This window comes from Psammomys obesus, unplaced genomic scaffold (genome assembly GCF_907164565.1).
Source record: "Psammomys obesus unplaced genomic scaffold, mPsaObe1.curated_primary_1811, whole genome shotgun sequence".
Taxonomy (NCBI): Eukaryota; Metazoa; Chordata; class Mammalia; order Rodentia; family Muridae; genus Psammomys; species Psammomys obesus.
The window spans coordinates 5,010,592-5,022,028 of NW_026585895.1; the positions used below are offsets into that span (position 1 = coordinate 5,010,592).

Genomic DNA, 11,437 nt, shown 5'->3' on the forward strand with positions numbered 1-11,437 from the left:
CACCTGAAAGATGCTCCACCATACAACAAGGACATTTGTTCAACTATGTTCGTAGCAGCCTTATTCATAATAGCCAGAAACTAGGAACAACCTAGATATCCCTTACCTGAAGACTGGATAAAGAAACTGGTACATCTACACAATGGAATGCTACTCGGACATTAAAAACAAGAAAATCATGAAATTTTCAGGCAAATGGATGGAACTAGCAAAGATCATCCTGAGTGAGGTAACCCAGACCCAGAAAGACACACATGGTAGATACTCACTTATTAGCAGATTTTAATCATATAGTACAGGATAGAGGTACTACAAAGCACAGACCCCAAGGAGGGAGGTAAGTCCATTGTGCATCTTAGGCTTCACGTGGGCCCTCTAGTTAGGGGAGTGGGGATATCTTTGACATGGACTATGTTTCCAGCTTTCTGATCACTTCCCCCTGATGGGACTTCCCTATCAGGCCACAGGGGAGGAAAATGACTTTAGTCTTCACTTGAATAGATGAGCTGGGGTTTCTGGGTAGGGGGGCTCCCCTATTCTGAGGGATAGGAGCGATGGGATGCAGAAAGGAGGGTGAGCCTGGAAGGAGAAGGGGAAGGAGCCTATGACAGAGATGTAAGTTGAGTTAATTAATTAATTAATTAATAAAGACTTTAAAAAGGCTTTCTGTATTAAGTCGTGATAACTGCATACACATTGAAATTCTCTCTGAATACTGGATATTATTTATTATCTGTCTTTGGATACCTGAAGCCTCAAGATACTGGGCAACAGGCAAGCCTTCATGGATGAATGAACAAAATTGCATGTGGGTCTCTAAACAAGAAGAGACAATGTTTTGGGGGATATCTTTCTTAGCAGTTTGCAGAGAGCAACAGATATTATGAAGCTCTGCTCAGTCAGTGCTTGTTTTGAAGAAAGCTCGCCATGTGTTGGAAGCCTGGCAGACAATCAGTTCTGATTCCTTTGATGTCCACTTTCTCTCATTTTGCTCCTAACATGCACAAACACCGCAGCGTTAATTTCTCTAATCTCTCCTCTCACTGTCTACCCACACGCACACACGCGCACACACGCACAGTCCCTTTGCCTTCAACATGCACACGCATGCATTCACACTCATTTCATTCTATTTAGCTTTTAATCCTCGGAGGGTTCCCAGAGCTGGCTGAAAGCAGCTGCCGTGCCTGGTTAAATTGGCAGTTACCCACTGTGTAGAGTTGCTAGGAGAGGATGAATAAGCACTATGACAGCATCACTTGGTGGACATACCCTCTCCATAACAACCTGTGGAGCTCTGGGGTCTGGCTTCTGTGCGGCTCCATGCGTGCTTTCTCTCCGTGTTTGTCATTAACACGGCTGCGCTTATTGGGGAAGCATGCTATCTTTTTAAGTGTCGCTTCCAGATCAATTAGGAGACAAAAGCCTCGGTGGGTGTTTAAGCAGGCACTTTCTTCTCGGGTGGTGCTGCCGGTACGGGCATGCTGCCCTCCTTCAGCTGCTGGGGGGGAACTCGGCGCGAAAGTCATTCACGTTTCTCCCGTGCACAGTCGAGCTCGTGAACTGTGGGAACTGTGAGGTGCTGCTGGGCTCGCAACAGTGACAGATCGGCTGCTGGGGCCAGCCTGAGCGGTCGGTCAGGAGTACAGCAGCAGCAGCTGGTTTCTGCTGCCGGCTGCCTGAGGGGGGCTGGTGATGGGAGCAGAGCTCAGGGCTGTCAAAGTCGGGAGCGGTTCTGGCAGAGGCTGCGCTCAGCCCTGCGCCTCTCAGCTGTTCTGATAGCTGGGAGATGCTACCGGGTAACGCTTGAGTTCTGAGGAATGCCTGTTCTAGCTGCTGAAACTGACTGAAACTGTGTTGTCCTAGGAACAGCATCATGGGGTCGACTGATACGGGCATTGAAGAACTGGAAAACGCCACATACCAGTATCTCATTGGCGAACAGACGGAGAAGATGTGGAAACGCCTGAAAGGAATGTGAGTACGCTCTCGGCTTGCTCTTATGTGATGCTCCCCCACCTCCACAAATATCTGACCATTAACGCGCATCATCGTGAGTGCTACCTGACCTTGAGAGCCAGTGTTTCCGTTACAAAAGGGTTCTCTTGAGATCTGAAATGTGCCCACCTCAGCTACTTGTTGAAAGCAGAGTAGTTTTTCTGTACCTGTGTGTTTCGTATGAAGTAAGCTAAGGCACTGCTAAATCACGTCTCGTTTGCACTCCAGGGCTGCTTCTCTCCACTGTAATGTGTTTAGACGTGTGTTTTAGATACAGAGGAGGGACTAGGAAAGCAGCTTGCTTGGTCCTCACTGGAATTATTTCTCTCAGGTAAGTAAAGAGAGAAATAAGATGGAGATTTCTTTCTTTGTAAAGCAAAGACAGGATTAATATAATAATAAATAACATTTATTCTGTGCTTATTCTTTGCTGGTTTTAATAAGAAAATTATTTATGTGGAAAAACAAGATGAAAAGCATATCAAGCATATTAGAGTGCTGGCTCAAATTAATCAGTTCCACTCTTCACTAAGCAGCAAAGTGCAGAACCACTTCCAGCGTACTGACCAGGGCTCTTAAACAATACAGAAGGATGTGCAATTATGGGCAGCGTGGCTTGCAATCACCTGAACCAACTTTGATACTGGTGTCATCACCTTGCTCTTCACCTCCACACCAACCCCATCAGTGTGTGTTGAGTTCCGGCCAGAGTTTCAGCACAGCACTGTTTATATGCTTAATTTTGATGGTATCATGGTTGTAAAATCTGATTTATCATTCGGGATGAAAACATGAATATTTATGGGCTATTGGAGTTTCTTAGTGCATTACCGTATCTCAATATGAAGTGGAGCATTAGCCTTACAAAGACAGCTGAAGGACTGCAGTGTTCTGTTGTCAAGAAGCTGTGGTGCATGTTCACACAGTGTTTCATGAAAGGCAGCTTGTGAGTAAGCCTGATGTCACTGCTCTCATAAAGAACAAGCATATCAAATCTGTTTAGAAGTCCAAATCCTCTCAACTTTCCTCCATTTGGAGGTATCGAATTTTCCCTGTATAATTAAACAGTGCTCTTGGTATGTGTGTGTACGTATATATATTTCATTGCTTGAAGCAATCCATGGTACTGAAGTGGCTCATATAAAGTCACACAATAATGTAAACAAGTTAGCAGAGAATAACTTTTAAAAAGGAAGCTATATTTACAGCATCTGAATGAGCTAGAGAAATCTGTTCCAAAGATCCATTGAAGATTTAGAAGGCAAATTCTCTAGAGCAACACATAAACCTGTCGAAACAAATAGCAGTTCACACAGCTGATTAGCATAGAAGCAAATTAAGCATCAGCAGTCATCAGAAGATTTGTGCTCTGGCCTAAGGAGGGGATGTTCGCTGCACTGGGAAGCTGTAACTGAGATCACTACCCACTTTAGGTTCTTCCTTTCCAGGACAGGATGTTTGGTTGGCTCTTGGTGTATTGTATTTCTGTAGACACTCCAATTCGTAAAGATGGACACTGGTGACTTTACGTATATGTCTTCAAACAAGTAAAGAATCGATTCTGTGTTTCCCAGCATTTTTGAGAAAAGTTACTTGACTCTTCCCTTTGCCATTTGGTACCAGTGTCAGAGGCAGGTGATGTGGATGTGGTCCTTCAGCAGCGGAGCGTCGTGAGCTGAGAGTTAGAGCCTATAATGTGTATTCATACCCTGTGTTGCTTTGAAACTGCCGCTACACAGAATCACTTTGTGATCTCTAGCCAGCTTGATTTTTTAAAATCATTCTTCCTGACTGAAGTGACTCACTGCATTTATATTCAAGCATGAAGAAATTTGCACTTTGGTTCTATCACTTTTCCTTGTACCTTGACTTAGACATTTTCAGTATTCCAGTTTAGGCTTGTCAAAGCAAGAAGCTCTAAGTTTAAAATCTGCATGACTAATGACAAGCAAATTGTTTAATTATGGTCTTTTGTGTAGTCTGCTTTCAATGCAGTGATGTGGGAACTCCCCATTCCCTTGATGAAAATGCCTCACCTTTTTAAAACCCAGTATTGATTCAAGCAGAATTTTACTTCATCAGGATTGCTCCTTGGATTCCACTGTTAAAGGCTGGCAATGAAAATCCTTGTGCTCATGAATGCTATTAAACAATTTTGAAATTATTATTTTTATTTTTGATAAAATAGAATCGTGGCCATTTGATATTTATTTGGGAAGTATTTAAATTTATTATGTCTAACTTTATAAATTCATTGATATTTTTCAGCAGCCTATCTAGTTTTAATTTGGCTAACAATATATACATTTTTAGGTTAAATCCAAGTGGAGATGAAAATAAATGAAATGTTTATCCATGTAACACGGAAAACACAAGTGATACAGGCAGATACTTGGGGAGTCTTTCATAGAAACTTTTATATAGTATAATATTTTAGACACCTGGGTTTCTTAAATATAGCTTTGTCATATAGCCCAGCTTTCCCCAAACATATATAATTCTACTGCCTAATTCTCTCTAACATTTGGATTGCAGGACAAACCACCACACCTTGTTTTTGTATACTCCCTTGAGTCCGTAGAAACACTTTAAACATTTTGTAACACACATGTGAAAAGCATTGCTAATTAAAACTAAGTACTAGTTCTTCCAGACTACTTCCGTCATTTTTTTCATTAATCTTTTTAGTGTGTGTGGAGTTCATGCCGGTGTGTGCAAGTGTGTTAATGCATATTCGTGTGAATGCGTGCATGTCTGTGTGTGTGCACATGGAGACTAGAGGTCAATATTTATATCTTTCTGGTTTACCTTACAGCTTTTTGTGAGGCAGGGTCTCTCTCTGAACTTGGAGCTTAGTAACTTAGTTAGACTGGCTGGTGACCAAACCACTTGGATCCATTTATCTCTGCCTCCCAGTGCTAAGATTACAGGCAGGCAGCCTTGGGCCTGTTTTTCCATTTGTGTTGGTAAAATGTAAACTCAGATCCTTGTGCTCATGAGGCAAGCAGGTTGCCGACAGAACCTTCTCAACCTCATCCATTAATCTTCCTAAGCTTCTTCCACTCAGTTCTTGAAAAACCGTATCAGCATTGGTGACTCCAGTCTCTTATTCCTTTTAAGAGCAAAGGTGAAATCGTTTCCTCTCTCCATTCTCATAAAGACCCTCCCATGCCTTCTTCTTCTGATCTTACAGTCAACATTTTTCTCACCATTTCAATTTACTGTCTACCACTGAGAATGATAATTTAGCATCTACACATGACTCATCACCTTTGATGGTGGAAACATTAGCAATAACTGTGACACCAGGTCCTTCATGAAGCTGTAGTTTGAACTCATCATATACTCATTCGTAAGTTGTCAACAGCTCAGAGCCTAGAAAACTCTTCCCAATTCTTAGACCATTCCAGCAGTAGGCTCCATTCCTCGTTCAGAAGTTCCTTGTGATTCCAGAACCTCAAGGTGAATGAAGACAGTTAGCTAATCTACTCATGGGGCTTTGCAGAGACTGAGAACTTTTGCATTTTGTGTGAAAAGTTGATTTGAAGGTTTTTGTGTTCTTTGAATTAGTGGCACTGTTTTGTTATTTTTTTTTTTTAATTTTGGAAATGATGCCATTTTTGTATGTCTTGATACTAAAGCTTCTTTTTCCTACACTGGTATCTGCAATCATGCTGGACAAAGGTGCTGCTTTTCCAAGTCAGGGCCTTGCATGGCTCTAAGAATCCAGCCTAAGAGCTTAAAGCATTTCCAGAAACTCGATCATGAAAAGTTTTAGGTGAAAATCATGTGATGTTTTTAAAGAAACTAACCCAGTGAATTATTTCACTCAGTTGTTCAACAGACGAGAAGGCAATCTGAACTAAAAACCACAAACTATCTACAAAAAGGAAACACTCACTCCTTCAGAGAACATTATTGCTGGCTACTTCTTATGGATGTAGTGTTAGAACCAGCCAGACTTTTAACAATCACTCAGGTCAGATTTCTGATGTTACCTGTATTGCTACCTGTCTCTCCCATCTTTACAAATGTGGAGATATTCAGATGTGGCATTGTACCTGTGATGAAAATGAAGAGCATCAAGCTGAGCCTCTTCTACTTCTTGCTTTAATGAAAAACCTTAATTATCAGCAGCGAAGGGTGAATTGTAGGGAAGCAGAAAGTGAATGAGGGTGGAAAAACTCTATTGCTCTTCAATTCTAATGAACTCATTTGCTAAAGGAGGCAGGCTGATGTGCAGGCTGAAGAGGCTCTGGCCCCGTTTCCAAGATGCAAGAGCAGCACATATTTAAACAGTCCGAGACTGTAGCTGGAAAGAGGTAGCAGCACCATAGTGGCAAGCTGGGATTATACTCTGAGATAAAGCAGCCTCATAGATGAGGAAGGAAAAACAATGTGTTAAACCTCCTGCTTCACCTCCTTGACAGCTGCTCCCTTTCGCACTCAAGGCTCAACATCACCCGCAGCTCTCTGTCCCCCTGTTTCATGTTAGGAGTCCTCCCTTTCAGGCCTCCATTTTCCCACTCTCTCCCAACCAGATCAGAGGTTGACTCTAAGAAAGGCTGAGTACTGCCTTTGCTAATTTTAATAAACATCTTTGAGCAGCCAGTCAGCTTTGCTCTTGTTCCCATGACCGTAAAGGGCGGTTTCCATGTAGTGACCTCAGATTATTTCTGCATTTAGTATGTAGCAGAGACCAGTAAGACTGTTTCCTGCAGAACTCAGGCTGGTCCTTCATCAGGAGAATGTGTTCTACTTTAGTGCCAATAGAGACCTTATTAAGAAATACCAAGCATCTCTACGGAAATTTTACTTACACTGAAAATTCTTCCCAACTTTAGTTTGGTTTTGGTTCATAAAATAACCTAAACTTTACTGCCCATTCTGAAATCTATCTTCTCTTACAGACCACGGCTTTTGAGTTCAATTACCGAGATTAATTTACTTGTTTTGTTTTTGGGTTTCCGACACCCAGCACAGGATTGATTCTAAGTAAAGAGTTATAAAATAAGCTAGATTGCTTAAAACAAAGTTGGAGGGTTGGAGACAAATCCACAGCCAGAACAGGGATGGAGAAGATGGAAGAGAACCAAACATGTCTCTCATGCACTGGTTGCTAGAACTCCCAAGATGCAATAGCCTCACTGTCTTATAAAGGATTCTCAGAGGCGTCTCCCAAACTAGTTACATGTACCTGGTGAAGCATGAATTTGAACACAGGGTTAGTTGACCTAAAAGATAATATTCACTTTTTCTCCTAAAACAAATAAGCAATTCCCTTCAAAAATCTCAGAACAGTTATCCAGAAACATCATCAAAAAAGAAGGTTAAAAGGTGCTTCTAAAAGCGCCCCCAGATCTCACTGTCGCTGGACCGGGTCCCAGCACAGGCTCACACATTTCCTGATCTCTAGTATCTGTGAACATTACCTTACCTAGAATGATTATGGCAGCAGAAGGAGCTAAGGTTTCTAAGTAACGGATTCACAAATAGGTCTCCTGCTCTGTATCACCGAGGCAGAGTCCGTGTGGTCCCTGGACCTCTTAATAATGAAATCCAGGTAGAAGAGGGCATTGGAGTGAAGCAGCGTGAAAAGGGCTGGCTTGTGGAGTCCAGCACTGAAAATGGGCAAGGCAAGCCATGCTTCCAGGGACACAGAGCCTCAAGAGGAGACTATGAAGTCTTCCAGGGTCTTCAGGAAGATTGCAGTCCTTGCTGACACCTTGATTTTAGCTCGGTGGAAATGGATGTCAGGTTTATGACTTTCCAAATGATGACACTTTAATGTGTGCATTTTAAGATGCTGGGTTTTGTGACAAATTTGTTATAGCAGCAGCAAGAAACTAAAATATATCTCCTACACTAGAGCAGTGCTGCTTAATAAATATCACCATTCGCCTCCTCTCCTTCACACCCCAATGCAGAGCTGATCCCTAGAGCTGTGGTCTATGACACATCAGAGCTGGGTGGTCTCGGTCTTGCGCCGCCGGATGACCCCTGTACCTCTATCCTACCTGGCTTACATGCCCGTCAGTTTCTTCTCACCCTCCAGTGTGAGAGCATACAGTGCATTAAATTTCAAGTGTTAGGGGAGAATGTTTCCTGGGGATTGTTGATAACTCTGTCCTTTGTTCTTACATTGTTAAGCATGCAACTGTTTGATGGAATAATCAAGCAAATCTCCTTCAAAATTTGTATTTTAGCCATGAGACTAACTTGGTTTGGAGAAAATCACTTCACTATTCTTATGTTAGAGTGTATATTTAAAGTTATAAATCCCAATTTTAGGATAACATTTCATTATTGTCTATAGAATAAACATTGTTTTGGAAGGATTAAGGTGACAATCTCTTATTTCTTACATTATCTGTTTTTCTTAGTCAGGTGACATGCAAATGTTATTAATTTTCTGAACTTGACTTTTACCTGTAAAACCTGATTATTTTGCTCACCATTTGCTTACTCATTCAAGTAAACACCCAGTCACATGGGTGCCTGTTAGCCACGGCCTTCTTTCTAGCAGAGGAAACAAACGGCAGAAAAACGAGAAGGTGGGTTATAAAAAGCACGTTGGCCTTCAGTAAGAAGTAGCCTGGGAACGTGGAGCAAAGTCCCTTTAGGAAGGACTTGGGTGTTCATGGTTGAATTCTCAGGAGACTTTCCAAGAGAGACAGAGAAAAAGTGATACCTAACCTGTTAGTGTGTGAGCGGGCCTGATGAATGACACCGGCAATCCGTGCCGGAGTTGAAAAGCGATAGAGGGTGCTTCTCAGCATCAGTCTTGGGATTCCACATGCATGTGCCCACGCATGCATGCACACTCCCACACATGTGCTCACACGGGCAAAGACACACACACATACAGAAATGAAAAATCAAAGGGCACAAAAATGGTAATGACTCATAAAAAGAAAGTTATCTTTTGGGCTTCTCCTTGAAGCTATACTCTTTTGAAGCTGTTAAAAGAATAATTGTATGTTTTATAAAATGTTAAAAGACAGGGAGAGGAGCACGGGAGAAGAGGGAGGGAGGGCAGGATAGGAGAGGTTGAGGGAGAGGGCTATATCTGGGATACAAAGTGAATAAGTTGTAATAAATAAAATAAAATTACAGGTTTTAACTGAATAGGTCTTGCATGCTCAACAATGCTGATAATTTTATAGGCAAATGTCGATATTCATAGCTACTCGAATAAATTTATAATGGGTCACAAAAAAACTAGTTAGTTTCTAGGCACCAAAGGTTTCAGGAGAAAGAACTATATCTTAAACAGTAGTTGAAGCCTGGTTCAATGGTAGAGTGCTCCCACAGAAAGAATGAGGGTTTGGGGTCAATGCTCAAAACTATAGGCACAAAAGAATGACTAAAGTACCCAACTCTGTATGAGCATGTTGACCAAGGAACATTCCTGAGTCAGGTTCTAGATCATTTTGATGAAAATCAAATGCATTTATTAGGAAAGACACAGAGTTTTGATTCTGTTGCTAATTTGTTTCAAACTGGACTTTCTAAGCATTAGTTCCCTCACAGAAACTGCACAACTTCAGGATCAATCCCACTTATTATCAGAATATCTCAGAATTATCTCAGAGTTGCATTATAGAAGTAATCATACCTATAATATGTTTTTGGGTCTTGTACTGTCTGAAACATTTTCCCTTGTAAACGATTTCAATGTGTGTGTTCATTTTACCCAGTACTGCATTACTCAAGGACACTTACAGGAAAATGTACACGGCACATAGAACACACTCTGAAAGGGCTTTCTTTGGATATATATTTTAAAATAATCATCTCCAGTGTTTTTTTTTTTTTTTTTAATTGAGAAAGCGGGGCTCCTACACATGGCCACTTGGCCATGGCTTCAGGGTTAATGGGAAAAAGCTAGGTTTCCAGGCCCATACTTAGTCCATTTAATACTGACTTAGCTATTCCAAATTAACACTCAAAAAACAATTCTCATGTGTTTTGACTTTTCTGCAACCCTGCCATCTGTTTGCCTAACTCTGCTCACTTGAGACTGAAGTCCAAAGGGGGGCAGCACTTGGTTTTCATTTTATAGATGTCAGAAACTTCTTCACAGTTGCCCCCCTGGGCCACCCCCTAGGACAGGCATTGCCACTTGCTCTTCAGTTTGTTGGCTGAAACTGTGATCCTCTCTAGCATCTATAAATGAACTTGAGTATTCTAAAAACTTTGGTTTCTCAGAGCTTGGATCTTTGCAATATTACTCTAATTTTCTTGATTCTGTGCCCGAAACAACAAAGAGAAAAAGCCCAAAATATTTTATTTGTGGGGCTAAATCTATGATTCTGAAGATTAAAACTAGACATTTTATCCTTGCATATGGATAACCCCAAAACCTTTTCTTGTCATAAAAATTTTAAGCACATGATAACTGTCTTCAACTGCCTTTGCCCACTTCGTTTATGTCAGAAAAGTCAGCTTAGTGGAGATTATTTATTTCACTTTTCTTTTCTTTTTTTTTTTTTTGTTTGTTTTTTAAAGCTTTTTCCTTGTTTTATTTTAAAACAAAAGTAAAACCTATGGATATGGACAATATTTACCAACATATCCGGTAGTCTTTGAGGCTAAGGCAGAGTCCTAAACAATAGGTTAAGAACTGGAATGCCATTCTTTGTTCCACAGACGGTATAAATATGAAACAGACAGAAGGCAAAAAGAATCAGTACATTATTCTTTGGAGCAGAGGCACAAAGACAAGTTTCATGTACAGGGAGGTCTGACAACATACAGATGATGACCCAAAAATGAAAGATGCTCTTCTCTGCATACGGGGCAAGTACAATAACATCAAAAATGGGATTGAAATACAAATACCAGAAACATGAGTTCAACTTCCCAGAACCCACTGGAAAGTTGGGAATGATTTGGTGTGATCTCCCCTCCCTCGTACCAACTCCCTCACATACTCACACAAGGAAAAACATCAGAAAATATATCTTTTTTTTTATTTTTTATTTTATTTATTTATTTATTTATTTATTTATTTATTTATTTATTTTTAATTTTTTTTCTTTTTAGTTACATTTTGTTAACTCTGTGTCCCAGCTGTATCCCGCTCCCTCATTCCATCCCCAACCCCACCCTCCCTCCCTGGTCTCCTCCCTGCCCCTTTCCAAGTCCACTGATAGGGGAGGACCTCCTCCCCTTTCATCTGACCCTGTTTTATCAGGTATCTTCAGGGCTGGCTGCAAAGTCCTCCTCTGTGGCCTAACAGACTGCTCCTCCCCGGGGGAAAGGGGGGTGTCAAACAGCCTGCCCTTGAGATCCTGTTAGAAATAGTCCGTGTTCCCCTTACTTTGGAAAACTACTTGGTTACTGAGCTACCACGGGCCACATCCGAGCAGAAGTTCTAGGTTATATCCATAGATGGTCCTTGGTTGAGTGTCAGTCTCAGAAAAGACCCTGTGCC

General features: G+C 41.3%; 1 protein-coding gene across 1 annotated transcript in view; it reads left to right on the forward strand.

The window, feature by feature from the left end:
* Nucleotides 1-1,311: 1,311 nt before the first annotated feature.
* Nucleotides 1,312-11,437, forward strand: part of Pde1a (phosphodiesterase 1A) — a 261,678-nt gene continuing 251,552 nt past the window's right edge. Inside the window, exons 1-2 of the mRNA XM_055600525.1 lie at nt 1,312-1,430; nt 1,867-1,977. Coding sequence (XP_055456500.1) covers nt 1,324-1,430; nt 1,867-1,977 — 218 coding nt within the window. The 5' untranslated portion in view covers nt 1,312-1,323. The remainder of the gene's footprint in view (nt 1,431-1,866; nt 1,978-11,437) is intronic.